This window comes from Podarcis melisellensis, assembly GCF_964234715.1.
Source record: "Podarcis melisellensis genome assembly, chromosome: Z".
Classification (NCBI taxonomy): Eukaryota; Metazoa; Chordata; class Lepidosauria; order Squamata; family Lacertidae; genus Podarcis; species Podarcis melisellensis.
This window is the reverse complement of record NC_138547.1, coordinates 44,795,383-44,822,525: the sequence shown is the minus strand read 5'-3', so window position 1 is coordinate 44,822,525 and position 27,143 is coordinate 44,795,383. Positions and strand designations below refer to the sequence as shown.

Genomic DNA, 27,143 nt, shown 5'->3' with positions numbered 1-27,143 from the left:
GTCAACTAATATGGCAATTGTAAGGGGGAAGCAAGACAACACCACTAAGATGGTTTTATGAATGTGCAGGGAAAGTGAAAAATCAGTGCAAGAGATAGAGAGCAGTCAAACATCAAGCTGCTGATGTCAGCAATAGCCTTTAGGGAGGCGACAAGAGGCCAGCTAATTAATTACGAAACAGAAGCCCCCCCAAAGCATAGTGATAATGAACTAACAAAACAGCTGACTAACCTGGCTACTGGCTCTTGACTGTCCTTGTAGATGGTAATTCGGCCCACAAACCTGCAATGAGAGATGGGCACAAGAGGTTGCTTATTAAGCCTTGCTGGTAATTTGTAGGAGAGCCGCCGCAAATTATCAATGAACAAAAGAAGTGGAGAGAGAAAAGCAAAGGTGGGTAAAGACTGCAGAGCTCTCAGAAACACCTGTTCCACAAAGCAGTGGTGGGGAACCTCATCCCTGGGGGCTCCGAATGTGGCCCTCCAAGCCTCCCTATTTGGCCCTTGGGGTAATCCCAAGGCCCCACAGTTCTCCAGGCCACACCCCTCACCTGGCTTCTCATCAGAGATTTTATTTACTTTTGTTTGTTTATTAAAATAGTATACCGCCCTTCCTTCTTAGTTCTCAGGATGGTTCACCACATGGAATTACAATATAAAAACACGATATGTGTAATAAAAAGAAGAATAAAAAGGTTTTGTGCCCTGGAGCTGTGATAAAGGGATGTTTGTGCGGTGTGCTTGTGTGTAGAAACGGCTGGCCTGTCAGGAAGGTAACTTAGTGTAGAAAGTTGAAAGCCACATTTGCTGCTCCACCCACTTTACCTGTGGCCCCACCTATCACTGCCACACAGCTCCTAGAAGCTGGACCATGGTGGAATGAGCCCTCAGGCTGATTAAGGTTCTCCCACCCTGTTCCAAACATTTGTACACTGTGTGCTATGCAAATCCAGCAAGATATTCACCAATAAGTCACTCTGGGCAGCTCCCATCATATATAAAAACATAGTAAAACCTTAAACCTTAAAAAGCTTCCCTATACAGGGCTGCCTTCGGATGTTTCCTAATGTTACATAATTACTCATCTCCTTAACATCTGGTGGGAGGGCGTTCCATGGGGCAGGTGCCACTATCGAGAAGGATAAGGAAGGAACGGTGGATGGATGGATGGAGATATATATATATGGCACAGAAGTGCCAGAGACTACATTTGTGAGAACCATGTTTTAAGGCATTCATTTTACAAGCAGTTATTCGTCAGTCTCCAACCCACCATCCTTCCTAGCATTTGCGAAACGCACATCTACCAAGCGCCTGCATTTGCTAGATGCTGCAGAAAAAGATTAAAAAGGCAGAGTCTGCCTTTAACCCGTGAGACTGTGAGCTCAAAGGCATGACACATTTGGGAGGAGGGAAGAGTACAAGGGAAGGAGAATCAATAGCAGGCCAGGGAAAGGGGTCGGTCCCTCCCTCCCATGCATGAGAAGGGGGGGGGGCGGCAACTGGGTCAGGAAGACCAATAGATGGAAAGGGACTTGTTCGACATTTGCCTAAGGGCAATTAGACCAGGATCAATTTCAGAATATAATGAAGCACAGTCAACTTTCTCATACGGGGAAAGGAGATCAACAACTCTAAATTCGGGAATGAATCGAATTCTCAAAAAGAGATAATCTCACATGAGAAGGGTCATTTAGCAACTGCACTGCATGCATAAGGTCCCAGGTTCAGTCCCTAGCACCTTCAGGCAGGGTTGGGAAAGATCTTTGTTTGAAACCCTGCAGAGATCATAGAAACATAATCTTAAAGTTGGGAGGGACCCAAGGATCATCTAGTCCAACCCCCTAAAGCATCCATGACAGGTGGCCACCAAGATGCTGTTTTAAGACAGACAGATGCTGCCTGTCAGTGTACACAACTGTGAGCAAGATGGACCAACAAGATACGATCCTAATCTCTAATCCTGGCTGCCTGATCTCCCAGGAAACGGTGCAGATCCAGCTCGCAGCTGGTTAATGCAAATAAAATAGCAAACAGAAAGCTTTGACACAGTCGAAGCAGAACCTACCATGCACCTCAAAGCCCAACTCATGAGCCCGGTCCTGGGACAAGACAGACACAAGGTGGTGCATGCCTCAAAAAAAAAAAAAAAAGGCAAGGAAATAAACGTTGCGTTTCAGAACTTACTTGTAGAGGTCTGGCTGAGGCTGTTCACATTCTATTGTAGCAGTAAGGCAATTTATGGCTTGGCATGTATGGAGTTTGGCAGTATCCTGCACAGTGTAGTGAGTCTAGAAGGGAGACGGAAATGCAAAATCCATTAAGCAGCTGTTTACTGTCCCTAGAGTACACAGACCGTTTTGCACAGTGGGCGATTCTAACAAGCTACAGAGCTCATGTGGTGCTTTGATTGCTGGAAATGCTACTAGGAATTGGTTTTAGCTGATCTGTGTTTTAGCCATCTTCGAGAGGCTCATTATTACTATCGCTACTGCTGCGTTAGCTGTAATTTTATTGCTGGGTTTTTAAAGGCCTTTTATCCCAGCTCGATCAGTGAGATCATCCAGAGGAGCACGGCTGGTTGCTTCCTGTATTACAGAGGCTTGACGTGACACTCACTAGAAATTGGGCATTTAGCGTCATCGGTCTTATGCTGTGGAATGTTCTTCCAACACAGACTCAGCAGGCACCCTCACTTTTGACTTTCCTGGAGATATTTTTACATCAACAGGTCTATGCAGCTGCTTAAGAAATCTTCGATTAGCCAGTCATTTTAACCATTTTTTAATATTTTACTGTATGTAATTGCTCTGCACTGCCATGCTATATTCTATGAACAGGTGGTATATAAATACCTTTTATAAATATAAGATAATGAACCTATTTGCAAGCTACCACAAGAATCCTTTTGGCATAAAGCAAGACACAAGTGCTTCAGTAACTAACCAACTCAGTAAACCTACTAAATTAAAATGCATGTTGAGCCAATTATTTGCTCCTACAATATAAAAATAAGCTGGAAATTTTCTGACAGATCCTATGTGAAATAGATGCCTTGTCTCCTCCTTGTGGGGTTGCAGTTCCAGTTGAGCAGCTTACTCTTGATAACTCATGCACTGCCATTTACTTGCTTTCCACGCTGAACAAAATCTTAATTCAGGGATGGGGAACCTGTGACCTCTTAGCTGCTGTTGGACTCCAGCTCCCATCAGTGATTGGCCATGGAGCAGGGATGATGGGAGCTGGAGTCTAGCAACAGCTACAGGTTTCCCATCCGTGGCCTAATAGGTTGATTCCAGAGACCTGTTGAAGAACAGTCCATCAGCTTCTCCAGGTTTCATGAAAAGCTGCAGATGCTTCAACAGGTGTTCTGTGTTCCCTGTTCCCCTGAGTGCTGGCCTAGGATCTCTCAAAGGTATTCGGGTGAGAGAATTAAATGTCAGTGGAGGAGGGAGAGCTATTCTAGGCATCCCTGGCTACGCAGATACTTCTTGATTAAATTAGAAAGCAGACAAAGGGTTTAAAATTCTCCATTTAAGAGGTTCTATTTCCAGACACTACTCGGGTGTTGTAAATCACTTCTGTCAGCAGGAGACACTGCCGTGATCCATCTTCATAAACAAAACTCACCCAGATGCTTCCCTAGCTCGTTATCTCTAAATTTTCCTCGTTTCAAGCTGGATGAGAAACAGCTCTATTGCATCAACGGTGGGAGATGATGAATGGCATTAAAAGCACAGACATTTTCACAACTTGGAGGTTAAGCTCTTGGGCTTTGCGCTTCCTTGCCAAAGATTTATAGAAAAAGCTCATTAAACATTTTAAGTACATTCCTTCTCAGGCACATCCTGTTGCACCTTGTTCTTGCAAAACAAGATACAGGACATGCTTTGGAGGAAAGCTGAAGGGGAAAAAGTGTGTGTGTGTGAGGGGAGAATCAGCATGACTTGCTTGCGGTAACAGTGGGTGAGAAGAAGACCAGCTGGCTAGATCACACCAGGGGCCACTCCAGTCCAGCACCCTGTTTTCAGAGTGGCCAATCAGATGACAACAGGAAGCGCGCAAGCAGGACATGAGCACTCCTCACTTTTGTGGTTTGCAGCAACTGGTGTTCAGAAGAACACTGACTCCGAGCATGGGAGAAGAGCATAGCCATTGCGCCTAGTGGCCACTGGCAGCCCTATTGCCTGTGAATTTGACCGATCCTCTTTTAAAGGCCATCACTGCCTCCTATGAGCGTGTATGCCATAGTTTAACCATGTGCCAGAAAAACACAAGAGTTCTATTATGTCATAATCTCTCTCTCTCTCTCTTTCTCTCTCTCTCTCTCTCTCTCTCTCTCTCTCTCTCTCTCTCTCTCTCACACACACACACACACACACACACACGTACACCAAAGTTCAATGATATTTTATCTGGCAATGTACAGAAAATGGAATGGTTCATACGGCTGGGTGCGTGTGTACATGCACAAGAGAGAGAGACAGACAGACAGACAGACAGACAGACAGACAGACAGACAGAGAATCTTCCATAGGATAATGGTCCCGGGCTCTGTTATCTTTCAAAAGGAAATTTGAAACAGTAAATCATAGGATGGGCAATCTTATTGCTATTACCAGCCAGACTTCATGTTATGAATCACGTTGCATATGAAGTAAGATCGAAATATCGAACCTTCAGAACGACAGATATACCTGTGTTTCAATAGCTATTGCTGAGACAGCGTATAACATCACAGAGGAGCTATTGTATTTTTAAAATGGTATTTTGTACAACTATTAAAAATAGGCAGATAGTAAAATTGATTAGTTGTTCACCTAGAGATAAACCGAAGCCTTCCCTCATTTGACACAAGAAGTGCCTGGTGGATCAGGCCCATGGCCCATCTAGTCTAGCATCCTGTTCTTGTTCTGGCCAACCAGCTGCCTGTGCAAGACCAGGGAGCAGAAGGGGAGCTCAGGAGCCCTTGGTTTCCAGCAACTGCTATTCAGAAGCATCGCTGCCTTTCATACTTTTGATTTAACTGATTTCTGCCTTTTTGCAGGGCAAATGTTTGCTCAGAACGGCACCAATTATTTCCAGTTTTTTTTGTGTGTGATATCATAATAGGCTGCAGGGAGTGGGTGCTTGATGGCCACATGCCAATTGTGCAGCTGGGACATGCACGAACACGCACACACAACTTTCCAGAGGTCTCCCTGCTGAGACTGAGAAGTGCAGCTGCTCCCAACACACACCAGTGGCAAAAGATCTCACTCTGCCCAGCCTGCATAACAGTAACTAGGCGGGCCAAGAGAAGTGCAATTTACATTTGGAGGAAGGTGCTCAGGGATGACCCCCATTGCAATCATGATCCCCACAGTGGCAGGGGTAGGCAACCTATGGCCCGTGGGCTGGATGCGGCCCAATCGCCTTCTCAATCTGGCCCGTGGACGGTCGGGGAATCAGTGTGTTTTTACATTAGTAGAATGTGTGCTTTTATTTAAAATGCTTCTCTGGGTTATTTGTGTAGCATAGGAATTCATTCATTTCCATCCTCAAAATGTAGTCCAGCCCCCCACATGGTCTGAGGGACAGTGGACCGGCCCACGGCTGAAAAAGCTTGCCGACCCCTGCCTCAGTCCATCAAGCAGCAGTTCTTAAGGCACACCCCTGCCAGACAGCAAAATTCGCTGGTGGGTGGTGAATTTGGCAGTGGTGGGTGGCTCGTGCATCTGTGGCTGGCTGCATGGAAGACCTTTGCATTGAATGGAGAAGGCGCTCCATCAGTGGCTTTTAGAGAAATCCAGATTCAGAGACAAGGCGCTGCTGAATCCCCAAAAAGGGGTGCGGTGGCTTGATCTATCCAGTGGCGTAGCCGGCTGCTCGGGCACCCAGAGCGGCACAAATGCCCTGCACCCAGGGGCAGGGCAAGCCGCCCACAGGGCAGGGTAAGCCAGGGCAGAGCACGCTGTGTGGAACCTCCATGGAGTCCACAAGCCCCATGTTGCTGTTTCGGGCAGTGTGGAGTCTGCAGGGGCCCGAGCCACCACGTCACTCCCCAAGAGAGACGTGTGGCTCGGGCGCGCTGCAGGCCAGCCCCCGTGGTCACCCCCCTCAGTGATGACACCCGGGGGTAGACTGCACCCCCCTTCCTACACCACCATATCTGCCCTCACAGAAAACAGGATACTGAACCTTTTGTCTGACCCAGAAGGCATGCTCTTATAATCCCATCTGAGCTGTGGACCAGATAGGAGCCTGTCGCTCATGAAAGAAGGACTGTGGTGTAGCTCTGTGAGGGCCATGCATGACCATACGCTCCCCAGCACAAAAACATCCTGTCATATAGAATTAGCAAGTCGTGAAGAGAGCATGGCTGAAAGGGAATGCATTTCACTTTCCTTTGTGTGACAGGTAAGCACAGTCAGTCACTCTTGATTCGGAGCCTAGTGACTGCGCCGTGTCAAAGCTTTGGAAAGCCAAGATTTACCGCTTCAAAGCTTAGCGAAGATAAAAGGGCTGCAGGTCAGATGTGCTGTTTACCCATTCTGTTACCTTGACATTTGATTCTCCATCCAAACTAGCTGTAGTGACATAACAACACCCGTCCTTGTGAGTTGATGCGAGGAAGATCAGATCGCATGGAAAGGTTTCATCTGACTTTACTTCTACTATGTCGCCAACCTTAAAGACCAGAACAAATAAATGTCAACGTGCTGCAGAAATGTTTGGTTAGATGTACTTATTTCAAGCATCACACACCCCCCACCACCACTCTTCAGCTGAAAAGGCTTTATTGATATAAATCAACAACAAAGAAGTGAAGAAGGCATCTAAATCTAAAAGCTCTCTGTAGCCTTCACACAAGTCGCAATCGTGCTGCATTACAGAAGAGGAAAAAGCCTTCTGCTGGCAGAGGAGGGGTGCAGAGATCTGTCTCCTCCACCAGCTTGCTCACTCGCCTGCACAGAACTCCTTGTGCCTATGGCTCCCTGCAAACCATTTCCAACGTGCAGAAACCTCGCTCGTCTTTGCTACAAAACACACAAGTGCTTCAGCCCTTTCCCAGCCACCCCAACAAGCCAGAGGGGGCCAGCTGGACTCCATCAGCAAGCACGAAGGCAAGGTTTTAATAACAACTCTCCCTGCACTCACACCCCGCCCTCCGCCTTTTGCTACAGGCCCCCTGGAGCTTCCCAGTGCCCCGAAAGCTTGCTCCCCTCTTTCATACCACACCTTGATTCCTTCACACTCCTTCTTCACTTGCTTTGCATCCTCAATCACCAGGACGGTGCTTTTGTTTACTTCTTTGTCAGCCCTGTGCCGCAGCCAATCCTCATAACCCTGGATGGATAAATTAGGGAGCAGGGGGCGGAATTCATCACAATCAAGAAACAAGAGAAAGAGAAACAAAGAAAAAAGAGGTGAGGGAGAGCCTTTCCTCAAGTATTTAGCAGAGCTCTAAATTGATAATCCTTTTTCTTTTATTTACTTTTTTTGGGGGGGGAGGGGGAAGAGTACCTGTTTAATAGCTGTAATGGTAATAACAAAGAATAGAGGAAGTCCGCTCGTGACGGGGCTGGTTGGTGTGTCTACTATGACCTGCGGAAGAGGGGGAAATGCAAGTTATTGGGGGAGAATTAAAGAAAAGAATATTTGCTGGTTTGATACCCTCAGCTTTTAAACTGACGTTGCAACGTGGAAAACACAGGAAAACACCAGAGTGTGCATGTCATTGCTTTTTAATGAACTGCATCTGTTTATGTACAAATTTTTCTGTACAATAATCCATTCAGACTTCTGTTTTATAGCGTGTAGTGAATCACTGGTAGGAAGTGCCTAGTAAGTTTTGATAATGAGGTGGCAAAGTTTTCCATTCATTCAAATGGCAGAGGTGTCTTCCAGATAAGAAGAAAAGCACCCATGTATATTCTTCATTCCCACTTTCTTGCTGTGAAGAGCTTGTGAAGGGATCTCTTTGGGTGTCCAAATAGAATAATGTGATGTCTGAATGCATCCTTTTCCATTATATGTCCTGCCATGTGAATCCAAGTGTGTATTATTATTATTATTATTAGTAGTAGTAGTAGTAGTAGTAGTAGCAGTAAAGAACTCATTTCTTCGAAGCCAACACTCTTCAGTTTTGATTCTCCAGATGTTGTCGGGCTGCAAACAGCATCATACCTGTTCAAACTGGCTGAGAGTGGCAGGAATCTTATCCCAGAAACATCTGGGGACCCAAGGCTGATTGAGCTTGTCAAAGCCTTCTGCTACAGATATGCAGTTGATATCAAGTATGTGCTAAGCTTGCACTGTAAATGGAGGTTTGTCACACACATGCACATTTGCTCAAGAGCTCGGCTCATGCTCCAAGAAGTCTGTTCACTAGAACAGCTATTCCAGTGGTCCAAGCTACTCCAGCGCTAAAAGTATTTGGCACTCAGAATGGTAAGAATATAAGGAGAGCCCACTGGATCAGGCCAGTGACCCATCTAGTCCAGCATCCTGTTCTCTCAGAGGCCAACCAGGTGCCCCTGGAAACCTGCAAGCAGGACCTTTCAAGAGCCCGCTCCCCTCCTGTGGCTTAGAGAAAATGATATTCAGAGACATTTATGCTTCTGACCATGGAAACAGAGCATAGCTACTGTGACCAGAAGCCATTGACAGATGCAACTATGTTTGAATTATGAGGGTTAGCTATGTTATTACAACAAACAGACACTTTAAAAAAATGTTGCAGCACCCTTAAAGACTAAGGCTGCTAGCTACACACCCTCACCTGGGAATAAGCCTCGTTAAAGAAAGCGGGGCATACCTCACAGTAAACATGTGTAAGACCGCACCGTAATGGATTTATTATGGCATGTGTGTTTAAAGCTGTGCAGTCTTCACAAGAAAAAGCCTCTTGTGGAACAATGAACACACACATTGGTGGGTAGGTGGATTTGACGGGTTCCATGCCTTTAACTGCCAGGCTCTACTAATGCCTGGCACAGGAGCAATGCTTTTGTAATGCGATGCCAAACATTTGAATATAACATTAATTTTTTTCCTATGGCAATGGCTAACTGGGGAGGGCAAGGGGAGGTTTGGTACAAATAGGTAGCCATGAGATTTTTCGCGGGGATGTTCTGCTTCAGAAGATAGTCAGCTGGGTTTTTAGTTCTTTTATCACAGTGTCATAAATCACACACACCTCTCCATGGCCAAGTTTTCAAGTAACTTTTACTCAGAGTAGACCCGCTGATATTGACCATGACAGGTCAACTCTGGGCAAAAATCAGCTGTGTGCAATTCACTGAAAGATGGAGATATTACTTCCAAAACTGCACAGCACTGGAACTGAGAGAGAAAACCGCATCCGTCCCTAGAGGCACTATTTTGATTTGTTTCAAGTTAAATATAGCCTTTGTTCCAACCTGTTCCAAGTTAAAGCCCCACGCGCACTGGGGAGATTCCTGTTGAATTTGTTGCTCCTGGCAAGCTGAACCACATCGCCCAAGGAAGTGGAAGTGGCAGCCGGTTAGCTTGGTGCATAAGCAAGGTTATACATTTCACAACCAGCCCCGACTGCTCAGAACAGGATTCTATAGTTATCTGGAAGATGGGGCGATGCCATCTTAGCATTGTCATGTAAATTAGCTGGAGCTACTTCCTCAGAGATCATTAATGCCTCTGCCCCTGACACAAGGATGAGATGCAAATTGGCAAAGCACTCTGTCTTCAAAGCAGGCAAGATGCAATCGTCAGGAAACGCAGGCAGCAGCAGTGGCGAATTCAACACACTCCATTTAGCAAAGTCTGAGGAAGGTTCAGGCTTATGAGGAATGGGCCAAGATGCTCTCTTCCATCTACAATAGTGAGTGCTTTTAATATACGTCAGCAGGTATGCTGCCCAAGAGCACTGGCTGGTCCCCAGTGCTGCTGTCAAGAGCCCTTTTTTTAAAAAAAAACAACAACACTGAAACACTGAAAACCCATCTGACATCAACAGAAGCTGAACCCACTCCCCTACTTTCCTTCCCTGAAGCAGCTGGTCTGCAGAATTTCAGCTTGCTTTTGATTTTATTTTTTTAAAGAGTCTCCTGATTCAGCTCTAGCCTCTTTAATCGGAAAGCAGAAGTGAAAAGGACACAGCCCACATCTGTGGTTGCTATTCGCCTACCCACCAAGAAATGCACACTCAGAAATTTACTTCTGCATTTGTGTAGCATCTAGACAACGTTAACAGGGAGGTATTTGGGGGCCTCATCACAAGCTGTTGTGTGTGCAGGAGGGAGGGGACGATGCATCTTTGACCATTGAAGATAAGCAGCTATATAATGTAGTGTCTCTAGGCTGGAGCAAATGGCACCATTATTGTCGTGTTCTGTAAACACGAACCCACTAACTTATGCCGTGAAAATAAGAGTCTTCATTTTAGCAGGATGGCATTGGAACATTTCAATGACCGGTACTTAAACACACACACACACACACACACACACACCAGCGACATTCTCCCTCACCTTCATTGCTTTTTCTAAAGCAGCCTTACCTGTACAAGGAAAATGATAAGGAAGTAAAAGTTGGCAATTCTTCGGAACTGTTCAAAGAGATTCTTTGGAAGAAAATTCCAGACAGTGTACTGTGGGGCAAAAAAGCAAAAGAGGCAGGTATGAACCAAGACTTTGACCAGCAATGGCCTCTTCTGAACAGGGTTGGCACCTGAAGCTAACCAGAAAATGGCACGCACACACGCACACACACAAACCACCCCCCACCAGGGAAGAAGTGAGGGTTAAGGAACTACATCAGGAACAATGGGAGAATAAAGATCTACACTGGGAATGAGGATGGAAGGAGACCTGCAGGGCCTCCTATTTGCCAAGAGGCTGCTGTGGAGATGGTACTGGAGGGGCTGTGGGTGATGCAATCCTCAGAGGCTGGATCTGCTGCCCCTCTGGATTCGGCGACCTGAGGCGGTCGCCTCACCTTCCCTCATGGGTGGAGTGGGCCAGCCCTGCCTCTGAAGACCGCACCAAAATTGGGATATCTATCATCTGTTCAATATGTCTGCCTGTCTATCTGTCTGTCTATCTGTCTATCTATCTATCTATCTATCTATCTATCTATCTGTCTGTCTGTCTATCTATCTACAGTGGTGCCTCACAAGACAAAATTAATTCGTTCTGCGAGTTGTTTTGTATTGCGATTCTTTCGTCTTGCGGAGCGCGGATTCCCTGGGTATTAACGGCTTTAAGAAAAAGGAAGCAAACTCGCAAGACGTTTTCGTCTTGCAAAGCAAGCCCATAGGGAAAATCGTCTTGCGAAGCAATTCAAAAAACGAAAAACCCTTTCGTCTTGTGCGTTTTTCGTCTTGCGAGGCATTCATCTTGCGAGGTACCACTGTATGTATGTATGTATGTATCTATATCTATCTATCTATCTATCTATCTATCTATCTATCTATCTATCTATCTATCTATATCTATCTATATCTATCTATCTATCTATCTATCTATATCTATCTATCATCTATCTATCTATCTATCTATCTATCTATCTATCTATCTATCTATCTATCTATATCTATCTCTATCTATCTATCTATCTATCTATCTATCTATCTATCTATCTATCTATCTATCATCTCTGTCTATAAATATAAAATGGGTGGATTTAAAGAGGCAAACAATTATAATGGGCACGCATGCACACACATCCACACACCCCATTGGTGTCATTTCCAACGGAAAGAAATAAGCATCTTGCTCCGTGAAGAGCTTGCTTTGCTACCCACTCAGAAACGTTGGTTTTCCTCCTTTCATTTCTATGAGCCGTGTCCCGTGGGTCTTACGCCAGCATTTGCAAAAGGTTCGGCGCATAACCCCACTCAAAAATTCTAGTGCCAGAAACAAGAGATGTGAAGGGGGCGGCATTTTCCCTGTCTCTCCCGCACACACAAGCCAGCTTGAAATAAGGTGAGGTGGAGAAGGCAGCCTTGAGGGCCAGCTACTGCCTCTGCATTGCTGAAGAAGAACCAGGACTTAAATATCAGAAAGTGCTTCCAAACGTAATGGCAAAATGCACCGTGTCTTCAGTCGCTTGGTTCGAAACGAAAGGCTGCCAAACATATTGCTCTGGCAAGGTATGCATTTGATACAACCTCTTGGCTCCTCCTTTGCCTCAAAAATACCAAGACAGTGGGAAGGGATGTCCACTGGCTTACAGAATCCCAACCCGTTCGGGTCTTCTCAAGCTACTGATCAATAGTATAGCCTTCAGAAATGTTGTGGCCTCCCTCACAGTGCAGTGAGAGCCAGGGTGGCACAGCAGTTAAGAGTGTTAGGCCAGGACCTGGGAGACCAGGGTTCAAATCGCCACTCGACCATGAAGCTCCCTGGGTTGACCTAGAGCCAGTCACTGCCTCTCAGCCGTGGCTTCCTCACAGGGTGGTTGTGGGAATTAACAAAGGAGGGGGTGTGCCACTTTTGAGTTCTGGGGTGTGTGAGGAAGTTGGGATATATATGCAATACATGAACTAATGGACTAACCCATGCTCTGGCTGGTTTTAAATCGGCCATAAGAGGAATTAAAAAAGCTTCCTAGGCCAGCCAAATACAGGTGCAGTGGAGACCTGACAGCAAAAGTAATCATTGCTAGGGCTGGTTGTTTTGTGTGTTGTGTTTCTTTGGTTTAATGTGGCCCTTTCGTGGAAGGGGGTTACTGTTTTCTTTCGTTTTCGTTCTTGTTTTTATTCTGTAGTTTGTGTTTTTATCTTGGTCCCTTGTGCCTATGGCTCCTGGGATGTCCTGCGGAGGACCTTAAGGTCCACAAATAACAACACTTTGGAGGTCCCGAGCCGCAAGGTGGTTAGATTGGTCTCAACTAGGGCCAGGGCCTTTTCAGTACTGGCCCCGACTTGGTGGAACGCTCCGTCACAAGAGACTTGGGCCTTGTGGGACTTGACATCTTTCTGCAGGGCCTGGAAGACAGAGCTGTTCCGCCTGGCCTTTGGTTTGGACTCAGTCTGACCCTTATGTTTCCCTCCCCTTATGGTTTTGATTTATGGGCTACTACTAAAATCAGGCTGCATTTTAAATTGTATTTTAACCCGTATTTTAATTAACTGGGTTTTTTGTTGGTGTTTTTTGTTTCCTATTATGTTTTATTGTAATTTTATTGGTGTTAGCTGCCCTGAGCCCAGTTCTGGTGGGGAGGGCGGGGTACAAATAAAAATTATTATTATTATTATTATTATTATTATTATTATTATTATTATTATTATATTATGTGAACTGCCCTGAGATGTATGGATGAAGGGTGGTATACAGATTTAATAAACAACAACAACAACTCCTCTCTTGTGCTACTGCAGAGCTTTCCAAACTTTTCCTGTTGGCGACACACTTTTTAGACAAGCATATTTCACGACATAGTAATTCAGTTTTACCAGCAAACTGGAGGTTAAATTAACCCCTTTCCAGCCCCAGGAGGAGTGTGGGGAACATTTGTGCGACACACCTACACACTGTAGCCGACACGCTAATGTGTCATGACACACAGTTTGGAAAGCTCTGCACTACTGTCTGGAACTGCAAGGGCTAGAACCCAGAACCAATAGCTCCATGATCCGCCACCCCATACAGCGAGACATTAGGGCAGCAGGTTGAGGCATCTCCCTTGTAAACAGATTCCAAGGGCTGGAATGACTGTGTCCATCGAGAGTAGCCGCTGACTCTCCTCTTGTCAGCCCGGGGTACTGCCTTGGCAAGGACAACCTTTCCTACGTTGGTCAAGCTCCAGGGTCAATCCTCTCATCTGCCTACTGCACAGCCCAGGACTTTCACCACTCAAAGGACAAGCTTCTGAATTGATCCAGCAAGCACCAGGAGCTCCACACCCACAAGAAAGCCCCCCCCAAATCAGGCTCGTCCGCTAAATGGCAAGTGGGGGAAGCTGAGTTTGCACTGAATCATTTTGCGAGACCACGTGAAAAGTGCAGGTGGATGCTTTGCAGAGCAGAGAAAGCGGTATGGGAACCCGACCTTTTCCCAGCACACAAAAGGCACATGAAACATACAGCAGTTGATGAACAGAATCTGCTGAATGTCAACCACTAGCGGAGGTTGTCACGATGTTTTACGCAACTCCCCTTTTGCCCGCTGATAGCAGCCACCTGCTTTCCTGGCTTGGAAAAACTGCTGCCTTTTGTTCCACCTTCCGAGCTACACACAATGAGAGCAAGACTTCCCAGTCAATGCAACAGTAAATATATTAAAAGATTCAAGAGGTGCAGCTTGCGCTGTGCCTTGCCTGGTTTGCATTAGCTCTTTTTAAAAAACAAAAATAAAAAATTGAAGCTTGGGTGCAATTTATGCTTTCATTCTGCTTTGCAAATATTGCTGCACAGAAGAAACGGAGATTTGTGCACAATAAAAAAATATTTAGGGTTGTCGACCCTAATATTTTATCCAAGCTCTCCTTGTATAATTCACAATCATTTTGTATTTCACCAGCTTCAGCGCTTCAAAATGGTTCTATATATGACCCCCTGTAACGGCACGCGCAGATGGCGGGTGCTTGGAGGAACTGTGGCTGAGAAAACGAGGAGGTTGGATCAGCAAAAATCCCAAAGGGTGAAGAAGAAGCAAGAAAGAAAAAGCCAAGGGGACAAAATAACAATAACAACAACAACAACACAACTGTTCAATGAGGACTGACCATGCTCAGTGTCTATTGGGGCGGGGCGGGGGGGAGCCAGAAAACTCTGTGTGTGTCTGTGTGTAAGAGAGCAAAGTGCAATAGCTCAAGGACTCCCCCTCTCTCCATACCCAGACCCTGCTACCCATCATCTGAGGCCCTTCTTTATGTGCCACCTCCTCCAGGAGAGGTTTGGAGGGTGACAACTCAAGAAGGGCCTTTTCTGTGGTGGCTCCTTGTTCACAGAAGGCTTTCCCCATGGAGGCTTGTCTGGCGCCTTCGTTACATATCTTTAGGCAGAAGGCAAAAACGTTCCTCTTCAACCAGGTGTTCAGCTGATTAACTTTCTATGGCTTTTTGAACGTATTTGTGGGAGCGGGGTTATTGGGGTTTTTGTTGTTGTTGCTGTTGTTGTTCCATTATGTATTTCGAATTATCATTTTGTATTTTTGTCTTGCAAACCACCCTTGGATCTTTGGATGAAGAGCAGCATACAAATTTATCAAATAGCAATAATAACCGGATGAGATGTCTTCGAAGAAAATACGGTTGGTTACCTGGAACACCGGACAATACCCTCTGTGCCATTTTACTGGAGTTCCCACTCGTAAATGTAATAAAGCCATTAGCTGGGCTACTTGTGCCAGACAGAGGAAGCTACAAAAGAGGAACTACGGGTCTTTTGTGTTTCATGCAGTTCTAAAACTGGAACACCTTGTGGGATTGGGAAAGAGTTCCTTCATGCATAGGTTTTATTCTTAGCTGTAACAAACAGAGCTGCAAAACAGCAGCAGAATAAGTGCACCAGACTGATAAAGGGTCTCACAGACTGCCTTTTTGCAACAGATTTCTTGTTATGCCTGGAGGACCTGGTGGATGAGCTGGATCACTAACAAAGTATAAGCCCACCCGAACAAAAACCAGGCACAGCTTGCGAGTGATCTTCATAACTCATTATCAAGTCATAAGGTTAATGATGGTCAGAGTGATTCCCAAGTTCAAAACAAGTCTGTGGGAAAAGTAACAGAACACAAAATTACTTTTGCTGACGGCACACTCTGGAGTAGAACTGTAACCTGAACAGGATCTAAGTACTGCAGGTTATGAGCAGAGTCTCTAAACCATGAAGGACCAGGAGAACCTGCTCCACTCTTCCATGATGCTCGCTGGGTGACCTTCGGCCGGCCACGTCCCTTCTGCCTAAAATACTCTGCAGGGTTGTTGTGAAGCTAAAAACAGGTCGGGTGGGCCGGTGCAGCAATTAAAGCATGGTTATTACGGTGCTCACATGAATTGTCAAAAGCTCGCATGCCATTCCCGCAACAGCATTCATGTGGCAAACGTACCTTGGAAGAGACTATTTGGTTAGAGCAGAACTTCTGCGGAATGTAAGCCTCTGGCGTGGGAAGCGGATGGTGGCCAACAAGGACAGTTCGTGTCCCAACACGTTTCTCTTCCCCGACAAGCTGCAAATAGAAGAGGAAAATGGTTAAAGTCACAGGCCCCCAAACATATTGCAAAGCAGGCTTCTGTGCCTGTGGAATTCTGCACCCTCGGTGCCCCGGGTCAATAGCCTATGGGCTCATTAACAACATGGAACTTCCATGTTCCCAAGGGCTTGTGGCATTCACTGGATGCCAGGGGCCCCTCCACGCACACAATTCATTCGTGCATTTGGGGAGCCGCTCCTAATGTTAGTCAGTGAAATTACACAGATGTGCAGAGGACGTGTGTCCCACAAAAAGAAATTAACATTCCAAACGCACAGAACAACTCTATTCAGAGCTGGCAGTACACAATGTACATATGCTGCTGTTTTCCTAAAGTTATATCCCAGCTACCTATTTCATTCATTTAAAACATTATATCCTGCCACAAGGCAGATAACAGTATGAAACAAGTAATTAGCATAGAATAAAAATAATAAAAAACCACATTTGGGTACAGCGATGCGGCAGGAGTAACAACAAAAACGTTAAGAGTAACTGTTGAAGCAAAGCAGCAATTAGTAACTTGGAGAGCTTTGGGGTAAAACTGAAAGCCAGCGTTTCGATGCTATCCAAATCTTAACATGGGAGCAAACAAACATTCCTGGGAGTTCCCAGAATTAGACCACTCAATGGTCCCTTCCTTCTGAAGGCACCAAGAAATGGAGGAACAACACAGTGCAGGTCTTCCAACAGGAAAACAAGTTGATTCCTAAGGGAGAATCTTCTGCAAATGATGATTTCCAGCATGCTCCAGGGAGTCCTGGAGTTCTTCCAACCTTATCAGAGGTTCTCCAATGAGAAGACCACAAGAAACCAACATACCCCTTTAGGGGCAGCTAATCTCCCGCAGCAGAATGCAGCTGCACTAGGTACATCCCACAGAACTCATGCTGAAGAGAGCAAGGCCCCCAAACACATCCCACCAGGCGCATCAACTCCCAAGGGCGGAGGAGTCTTCGGCCCCCTCAATATCGGATGGCAAAGAAGAGGCTGGTGCCAAGCGACTGGCTCCTCCTGAGCGCAAGAGAGGAAGCAGTGCCATGCTGGGCTCCATGAGCGGCCTCCTCCCAACGATGTGATGTCACCAAGCATATGACGTATGGCGCACATTGCACACATGACACAACTCAACACACACCAGGCCCCCTCAATCTTAGGCGCAAGACGGAACCTCTGTCTCCCACAATCTCCTGCAACAGGCATATTTGGGGCCAGGCAAGCTCGTGGTGGGTGAAAGTTCCTTTTTTAAAAGTTTAGAATAGAATAGAATAGAATAGAATACAAAATAAAATAAAATATGCCACCTAAAATGAAAAAGAAAAGACAAACCCGGTTAAGAACATACCGGATCCAATTCATAGTCCATTCCATCCAATCTACCTTCTCCAACAATAGGAAAACAAAGAAGGATGTAGAAGACCACGCAAGAACTTTTAGAAAAGTAGGTCACGGCAAAAAAAGCACATACAACACAATCAACTGATGTGAGATTGGATAATACTCCAGAGCATTTTATATGCCGAGCTCCGATAGTCACACACCCAACCTTTTTCATTCCTTCCAGTGTGGAAAAACCTTGCTCATAATCAAGTAGTAAGGAGAGGATTTTCCTCCTATTGAAGGGGAGGACGAGAGTTTAAAAATAGCATTAATGCAACTGGAGGTACATATCCATCATTGACCAGAGCTTTGTACTGGAAATTCCCAGGAGCATCCAGTGTTGGATCGGAGAGTTTCTGTACAGAGACCTTGACATAAAAAATGATCCAGGACCATGAGGCTTCTAGAGCAAATTCACATTTCTGTTTCCTTCCTCCCAAACTCTCTTTCGGGAGTACACACAGGGGAAGATGGAAATAAAATGGAAAATCCTTCCAAACCTAACTATTCCCTGGCCTCGACGCAGCCATAAGCCTGGCAGTACATTTACCATTCAAAACATCTTCAGGGGTGCACTGAACAGCAAAGAAGAACTGCAACCCTGGTCTTCAATTCATTGTGGAAGGCTGCTTGTCCAGCCCATGAACAAAGCTTTGCCAGGAGCTGAATAAATGCCAAATTATATGTTGCATGCAGATGTGCGTGCTTGGGGTGTGCACAGCCTCTGAATTACAGTGGTACCTCTGGTTACGTACTTAATTCATTCTTAACCTGAAACTGTTCTTAACCTGAAGCACCACTTTAGCTAATGGGGCCTCCTGCTGCTGCTGCGCTGCCGAAGCACGATTTCTGTTCTCATCCTGAAGCAAAGCTCTTAACCCAAGGTAATATTTCTTGGTTAGCGGAGTCTGTAACCTGAAGCGTCTGTAACACGAGGTACCACTGTACATGGTGAATCAGGGCAATACTTTCCCCTCCACCACTGTATTCCTTAGGGATACATGATCTTTTTTCATCATTCATGGTCAAAGAAGAGATCTCTCTCTCAAAGAGAGAGAGAGAGAGAGAGAGAGAGAGAGAACAGGCTGTGATTCCTAAAAATCCAGGGATGGGGGGCTGTCCTGGAGAAGCCTGCCCCCAAACATCTACCCTTTGGGTAACAGGCTCTTTGCTGGAGGGAGTGATACTTTGCTGCCCATCTTTCCTGAGGATCCATGCTCTCTTACCACCCCGTAGACCTGTGATTGCAAAACTGGGGAAAAGCCTGTCCTTGCAGCAGAACCACAGAAGATACTGTATTTTTCCATCTATAAGACGCCCCCATGTACAGTGGTGCCTCGCAAGACGAAAAGAATCCGTTCCGCGAGTCTCTTCGTCTTGCGGTTTTTTCGTCTTGCAAAGCAAGCCCATTAGCGGCTTAGCGGATTAGCGCTATTAGCGGCTTAGCGGATCAGCTGATAAGCGGCTTAGCGGATCAGCTGTTAAGCGGCTTAGCGGCTTGGGAAAAGGGGGGGAGAAAAAAAACCCCGCAGGAACTCACAAGACATTTTCGTCTTGCGAAGCAAGCCCAGAGGAAATTCGTTTTGCGAAGCACCTCCAAAACGGAAAACTCTTTCGTCTAGCGGGTTTTCCGTCTTGCGAGGCATTCGTCTTGCGGGGCACCACTGTATAAGACGCCCCCCCTATTTTGGGGGACCCTGATTTAAGAAAATGTTTCAGGAAAAACACCTAGTCTTATACATGGAAAAATACGGTAGTTCTTTAAGCAGAGGCTTGACAACCATATGTCAGGAGTGCTCTGATGGTGTTTCCTGCTTGGCAGGGGGTTGGACCCGATGGCCCTTGTGGTCTCTTCCAACTCTATGATTCCATGATTCTATGAAATCTGGCAGGCTTCATCCTCTCACAAGGGGAGAACTATATCCAGTTCAGGCAGAAAGCGGAAAGGTTACACATTTTCCCTTTGCTTTGTTTTTAAAATCAAACTTTAAAAATGTCCTGTGCACACACACACATAGAGAGAGACACACACCCCTGGATGTATCAAGCTTAATCCATTCTGAGGTTTATGTATTTCAACAACTTCTGTGGGGAAAAGAGAAGAAGACGACGAAGACGAAGACGAAGACGACGAAGAAGAAGAAGTTGTGTTGTAGCAGGCTTTTTTAAAAGATTCTCCATTATACTGAATATGGTGGAAGAATGAGCACAATTTTTAACAGATCTAGTTTGGCCCTGAATGACAAGTCAAATCGGAAGGACACAGAGTGACTCTGAAACACATGAGGATAATCCCCAAAGCTATGAGATGCAAGTCAAATCTTGAGCGCACTATGTACTCCGAAGACCAGTATATATGGATTATTATTTTTTAAAGTCCAGCCTTTATTTGGAGTCCAAAGCTTTTATTTGGAGTGGAGGGCTGACCAAGGACTGACCCTTTCCACAAAGTAATCCAACCCCAGGTGTTTACAAGACTGAAAAGAATTTGGGAGCCCAGAGGGCAGGGAGAGACCCGCTTAAGGGGATAAAGGCCCACATGTCCCCCAGCCTTTGCCCCAAGAGAGCAGCATCGAATGAAAGAGGATTGAGCCACAATTACAGATTTGTTAACAATTCTACCAAATATCGAATGGCTTGAATGGCTCAAATACATGCCTATATCTGAAGTATACCTTAATTATTACTATTATTACTACCTTCAGACAAATATGGACTGTCTGAACAGGCTATTATATAGTGCTTATAACTGGGACGTGTCTCTGTGTCCGGCTTAGAGACAGCACAAAAACTCGAGTCACTCCACAATGTTGCAGGGTGTGGCCTCTTTGGGCACATCCATGATTGTACCACTGAATCATAGAGCTCCTACAATGCAGGAGTCTCAACTAAATCAAAGATGGCGGATGGCCATCCAACCTCTGCTTAAGGCTGATGTGAGTTGCAGTTCAAAACATCTGGAGGGCACTAGCTTGGCAGAGGCTGCTTTCATGGCTCTCTCCTTCCTAACCAGACTTACTCTGGACAAAATCATTCCAGTTCAAATCTTGTCTATAGCCTGAACTCATCTGAAATGAGCAAGAGGCCAGTGTTACCAACCTCGTTTGCCAGGTTATTTTATGCATTACAAGAGTTCACTGAAACACACTGCAGTGCCATAGAGTACAATTCCAGTATTTCAAGTCAAAAGCAGCTAATGGAATATTTTTTTGAGAAATCTCATAATTCACCCGGACAACCAGTTGTTCTGAAGAAAGAGGATTTGGAAGGATCAAAGCGGTGGTCATTCTGTTGAGCCAACTGTTCCCTGTGCAAATAGTTAAATAGCTTTCCCAACAAGTTTCACAATACATTTAGGTACATTTCAAGGCAAATGACATTTCCCAGAAAAAAACACACATCTGTTTCGTTGTTCATACTTTATAGGAAATGCACCTTAAAGCAGAACTGCCCATATCTGCTAGCTCAAAATCCTGAAGTTGGTAGATATAAAGAATTTACCAGGTTCAAGGAGATACTATTAGTATATAAACCCCTTAAAAACTTGGGACCAGTTTACCTCCGAGATCGCCCTACTCCACACGTGTCCACTTGACCACTTCGGTCAATGCAGAGGGCATGATTCAACCAGCATTAAGCATTTTTAAGGGTACCTTCTGAGGCCACTTTTTATTGCTAGTTAATGATTATTTATGGTAATGATGGTATTGGGGGAGTTATAAGTGATCCTTTCAATACTGTTTGCACCTGCAAAATTTTCCAGGTGTGCATACTGCTTTATTTCCTATCAATGTATGCTCCATAGCTGAAATTATGCAACTTTTCATGCTGTACGTGTTCCAGGAGTTTTCCTTGCTACTTTTTTCTGTTATAGTGCAAGTGTGCTCCTCCAGACAATTGAGGTAACATTGGAATATTACAGAACTAATAAAGCAAAGTGGTGTGTGGACTTGCCCAGTATAAATTCATCACTAAGGCATTTATATTGCCTGAGTTATTCAAACAAAAGTTTGTTCCATTTCCCCAACATTTCCTAGCTGTTCATTTCTGCATTGTATCTGGGCTTTCACATGGCACAAAAACCACCAGGAAAACTAATGGAATATAGCACACATTTAGCTCTAATTTGATTCCAGAAATAATCCATTTGTAGCCCTTTTAACGTGGAAAATCCCAGGAGACAACTGAAAAATTTGGGGTGGGATGCTGGCATACAGTTACCTCCTGTTTTCATGAGGAAATCATAGGGGGGAAAGAGCACACATGTGCGGAAAGGTCATTGCTGTGCCACAATACTGGTGAAAATGAAATTTAGCACAGCATGCCAGTGTATTTGTCAAAAAGCCAAAATTCCACAGCACACCAGGTACTTAAGTACAAAAGCAACATTGTTAGAAAACAGGACAACTAGGGAAACTAATGCAACATTTGCCACATCTGAACGCACCCAAAATCCTCTAGAATACACTAGAACAAAAATGCCTCCCACTGATCTTTGTGGAAGAGTTGAAGTTTGTGTTGAAGCAACCATGAAGATGACACACTCTCAGAAAACTTATGCCTATTATAGTCAATGGTACTTCTTTCCAAGTAAAGAGGCAAGTAAGTGCTCTACTTCGGCTGGGTCACCCCTGATTAGTGATGCTGGCTTGACCATGCATCAGTCTGAAAGATCTGGAGGGTGCCAGGTCAAAAAGGCTGGAGTAGACACAGGGCCGTCTTACCCATAGGTGCCTGGGGTGCAGGACACCTGAGTGCCTGGCTCTAAGAGGCGACAGGCTGAGAGTCTGGGGCCCAAGAGTTGAGTCCGGGGAAGAGCCCGCCCGTTGGTTGGAGTGCCATGGCAGGCTCTCTGCGTCACAAGTTTGGGGGGCGAGCGAGATGCTAAGGTGGCAGGCCAGCTCTGCCCTACAGCGCGCCTGGGACTGGGAAACCTGGGGGGGTCGCACCGGGTGGATCTTTGCACCCCAGCGCCGCATATGCTTAAGACAGCCCTGAGTAGACAATATTTTGCATGCATACCTGCCCCCTATGAGCAAGTACCATAACCTGGCATTCGGCGGCTTTCTACATCCCCTAAATTCTAGTGCTAAAACATCTTTCTAAGCCCAGTTCCAACCAACAGAAAAGGCTTCACTGAATGCAACAGTTTGCAATAATGAGAGCAGGAACTGTAATCTTGACCTTCATTCTACACCCGCACAAGAAAAAGCATCAGAGGAACAAGTAAAACGAACAGGAAGTTGAATATTTAAAGATCTGTAAAACACACAGGTCACTCACGCAAAGGCTTCCCTCCTCTGAGTTAAAAGGGTCCGATTTTCATAGAAACAGGCACTCCGCCAAAAAGCTCTCAAGAAGGAAAACAAAAGACTCCAGAGCAGGTGTCTCTGTTTTGTTTTGTTTTTTAAACTAATGAAAGGGAGGAAGATCATATTTACAACAGTGAGCTCTTACCTTGAAAACAACTGATCTGGCTTTTTGACCTGATGTTTTTTAAGCCACGTGAAAGAATTTGACAAGAAACTTGCATCACCTAAAAACTCAAGGAGCTAGTATGTGTAGACCCATGGAAAGGTGTAGTTTCCCCCAACCACTAGGCCATGTTACCTAGGCTAGCTTCCATTTAGTATTATTTTAACCACCTGAAACTCATCCCCAGCTTTGCTAAAAGAAAAAACCTCTGCTATGTTTCTACTTACGTGTGTTCTTTACCTCGCAAGGAATATGCCTGTATGCCATCAGCCAGGAGACAGACCTGGGTATCTGCTTGATTTTATATTTTCAGAAATTTGGGGGGGGGGGCCAATTTCTTCCTTACTTGCCCCACCAGTCCTGGGTGCAAACCAAGACTGGGATGGTAACCCAGGAGAGCCTAATCCTGTGTCCCAAAACTTCCATGGTCCAGAAGCACATTCAATAAAGTAAGAAACTGCTGTGGGCATTAAAAAGAAAGAAAAAAGAAAAACCACCACACATCTCACAAAAGAAAACCTGAGAATATTCGGGATTACAACTCATGCCACCCCCAAAACCACGGCAAAACACTTACATATGTCCTTAAACAAATAAATCACGTACCAAAAAGAAAAAGGAAAGGCAGACATCCTACCAACCCAAACAGCTCAATATTTAAAATTTTAAAAACTGGGACAGAAAGGGGTGTTAGGATTATAACCTTAGTCTTGCTGTCTGCAACCAGACAGGTGATAATATAAACCTGCCCTAAAGGGTCATTGCAAACCTCACAACTAGAAAATCCACAGATAGCAATTTGAAGACTTGAAAACACAAGTATTATTATTTACAGTCTGTAGCTCACCTTATGCCTTTGGCCTAGAGAGGTGGGATCTAAATAACAACTCCCCCCCCCCCCCACATACCAAAACACACAGAGGGAGAGACAAAAAACAGGACTTTCATAGGTCGCATTTGTAGGGAGCAGGCAGGTTATCCCCCCTTCCCATGGCTTTCAGATGCCAGCTTCAAGGTCAACACGACTTACTGGTACATGAATATGCTTTGACCAGTTGGGCTGCGCATGAGAGGCTGCTGTTTTCTGCTCCATGTAGAGGATCTTGAATTTGGGGGACAGGGGTGAGCGGAGGAGAGGATCCTCTCCCCGAGATAAAGGGTCCTCAAAATCCCATTTGGCATCGAGAAGTGTTGCTGCAGCAACCGCCCAGTCTGGGGACCAACTGCCATGGAATTCAAGGACGGGTGCTTAGGGCAAGGAAAGAGGGAGGTTGTGCCCCAGTATCTAGTGACCGGGATGGGGTTAGGGAGAGATGGTGCCAATGGACCAGCAGGCAAAAACCCTACCCTGCTCTTCCACATGGAGAAAATATTTTCTGCTGTTAGAAAAAGCAGAGCAATCGGCAGGGAATTTCACCAAGCCACCTCAACCCCAAAGCAGGCTAGAGATAAACATTAGAATCACTTGCTGCCATCTTGTATATTTTTTTAGGGGTGGATGGGAGAAATGGCAGGAGTTGTTTGAGAAGTTGGCAGCACAGCTTTTGAACTTGGTCATTACCCTCCATCAGGCCATGCAGAAGAAGGGGGTATATTCTGAAGAAAACCCACAAAATTGAATTACATTTTTATCTTGCTCACCTCATTTTGTCCTCACAACAGCTGCAAGTGGTAGATTAGGTTGAGACATGGCGACTGGCCACTGAGTGAGCTCTGCAGTGCAGGCAGAATTTGAACCCAGGTTTCTCAGGAACTACTCTAACCCTCCCAGCAACTACACAACACAAAGACAATTGTGTGCAAGCAACAGGTGGGGAGCTTGCTATTCACCTAGACACATACAATCTGGGCCCCAGCATTTTTAAATCTGTGCTTTCAATTCCGGGCACCCAGTGTGTTTTGGTTTTGTTACATCTACATTGCTTTTGTTTTCATATCTCACTTCTTTGTATTTAAATTGCTTTCATCCCCAATGTATTCTAAAATGCCCAGAGGAAGCTATTCATTCATTAGCTATATTTCTGTTACTGCCCTTCATCCAATATCCTACAGTATTCACGGGGAGCATTCGCAAGACACATGTACACACTGCAGCCAACACACTAACGTGTTGCAACACATAGGACTCAGCTAAACAGCTGCAAATATAATGTTTAAATTGCGTTTTAAGTGCATTATACAAATTTGGCACAAGATGGCAATGGTGAGCTTATGGCAAATTCAATATATATTTTTAAAACTTTTTTTTTAAAAAAAGTATTTTCACAGCATTTTTTATGTGTGTCCAGATCCCACCACAGTTTGGAAAGCTCTGTATTAAAACAACAATAAATAATGTCATGGGAAAGCACTCAAGTGAAATGGATAAATAAATACAACAAAAAGGGTTGTGGAGGAAGTCTGATTGAGAAGTCTGTCCCCCTTTCATCCTTGATGTGCTACGCAAAGTTATTGAAGGGTAAAGTCAACACCTTTTCTCTCAAGGAGCAAAAGTAGTTCCGTAGCAGAGAACATGTTTTGAAAGCAGAAGATTGCAGGGAATCTCCAGTCAAAGGATCTCACGTACCAGGCAATAGGAAAAACCCTTCTATGAACACAAAGAGCTGTGGCCTGTCAGGCAATGTTTCTCAAGCTTGAGTCCCCAGCTGTTGCTGGACTACAACTCCCACCATCCCTGACCACTGGTCCTGTTAGCTAGGGATGATGGGAATTGTAGTCCCACAGCAGCTGAGGACCCAAGTACAGTGGTACCTCAGGTTAAGTACTTAATTTGTTCTGAAGGTCCGTTGTTAACCTGAAACTGTGCTTAACCTGAGGTACCACTTTCGCTAATGGGGCCTTCCACTGCCGCACGATTTCTGTTCTCATCCTGAAGCAAAGTTCTTAACCCGAGGTAATATTTCTGGGTTAGTGGAGTCTGTAACCTGAAGCGTCTGTAACCTGAAGCGTATGCAACCCGAGGTACCACTGTATGAGTAACAATGGTAGACAATACGGAGATAGACAGACAAATAGTCTGACCGGGTATAAGCCAGCTTCCTATGCACTCTGCATAAGCCTGGAGAGCTGTCCACAACTTCACTTTGAATTCAGTGCCAAGCTTTAAGCAGGTTCTAGAGTGCGTTAGCAAGGCTAATGCTGTTTTCAAATAAATGAGGCTGTTTTCAAATAAAAGCAAATGTATACAATTTCACTGGCTTGGCATATATCTTTTATAACTGGCTTTCTGTTCCAGAGAACTGAGACATGCAATGACTCATTCGTAATGCTGGGATTCCTTCCTGAAAAGTTCAATCAGTGCAACATTGCCCCTATTATTATGTATTCAGGCTGCATTTATTGAATTTTAGCCTGCTACCCAACTGTTAAAGGCCTAAGAGCCATACCAGGTAAAAGAGTGGTGTCTGCAGCCGAGGCCTTGCCAGATCTGATAAGACACTGCAATACAGTGGTACCTTGGGTTAAGAACTTAATTCATTCTGGAGGTCCGTTCTTAACCTGAAACTGTGCTTAACCTGAGGTACCACTTTAGCTAATGGGCCTCTCGCTGCCACCGTGCCACGATTTCTGTTCTCATCCTGAAGCAAAGTCCAAGGTACTATTTCTGGGTTAGCGGAGTCTGTAACCTGAAGCGTCTGTAACCTGAAGCGTATGTAACCCGAGGTACCACTGTACTGGTCACAGAAATCTGTAACTTGTTTTTTTAGCACAGCAATTTTAAAGCTACTAGCCCAGCTCTAAAATGGAAATGGAAAATGAGCAAAATCCCATAGCTTAACATGATTGATTTCAAAACAAAATAGAAGCAACAAATGCTACAACCCAGAGCCATTCAATTAAGCATTGGAAGATTCAGGGCAGACGACAGTAAGGACATCCACACAAGAGCACAGTTAAACTATGGAATTTGTTATTACAAGATGTACTGGTGGCCCCTAGACTAGATGATTTTAATAGACAGTTAGCAACAAACTCATAACCACAATGGCTATGTTATAACAACACTGTCAGAGGCAGTGAGCCTCTGGATCTCAACTTTTTGGAATCATAACTTGGAAGAGCGCTGTAACACCTGGTTGCCCACTTTGGGAACCCAAGCTAGACAAGATGGCCCTTTGACCTGATCCAG

The 27,143-nt window shown here is 45.1% G+C and overlaps 1 protein-coding gene across 10 annotated transcripts in view; it reads right to left on the bottom strand.

Annotated features, from left to right (window-relative positions):
• Positions 1–27,143, bottom strand: part of ATP11C (ATPase phospholipid transporting 11C (ATP11C blood group)) — a 103,531-nt gene that overhangs the window by 48,589 nt on the left and 27,799 nt on the right. For 4 of the 10 annotated variants that reach the window (XM_081897226.1, XM_081897221.1, XM_081897225.1 and 1 more), the window contains exons 2-8: positions 16,016–16,135; positions 10,522–10,611; positions 7,506–7,586; positions 7,221–7,328; positions 6,540–6,668; positions 2,187–2,290; positions 232–282 (exon numbers count right to left, since the gene is read on the bottom strand). In XM_081897226.1, coding sequence (XP_081753352.1) covers positions 232–282; positions 2,187–2,290; positions 6,540–6,668; positions 7,221–7,328; positions 7,506–7,586; positions 10,522–10,611; positions 16,016–16,135 — 683 coding nt within the window. Of the gene's footprint in view, positions 1–231; positions 283–2,186; positions 2,291–6,539; positions 6,669–7,220; positions 7,329–7,505; positions 7,587–10,521; positions 10,612–16,015; positions 16,136–24,044; positions 24,227–27,143 lie in introns of those variants that run through there. The other 6 variants (XR_014164699.1, XM_081897222.1, XM_081897224.1 and 3 more) reach the window with 2 other exon arrangements.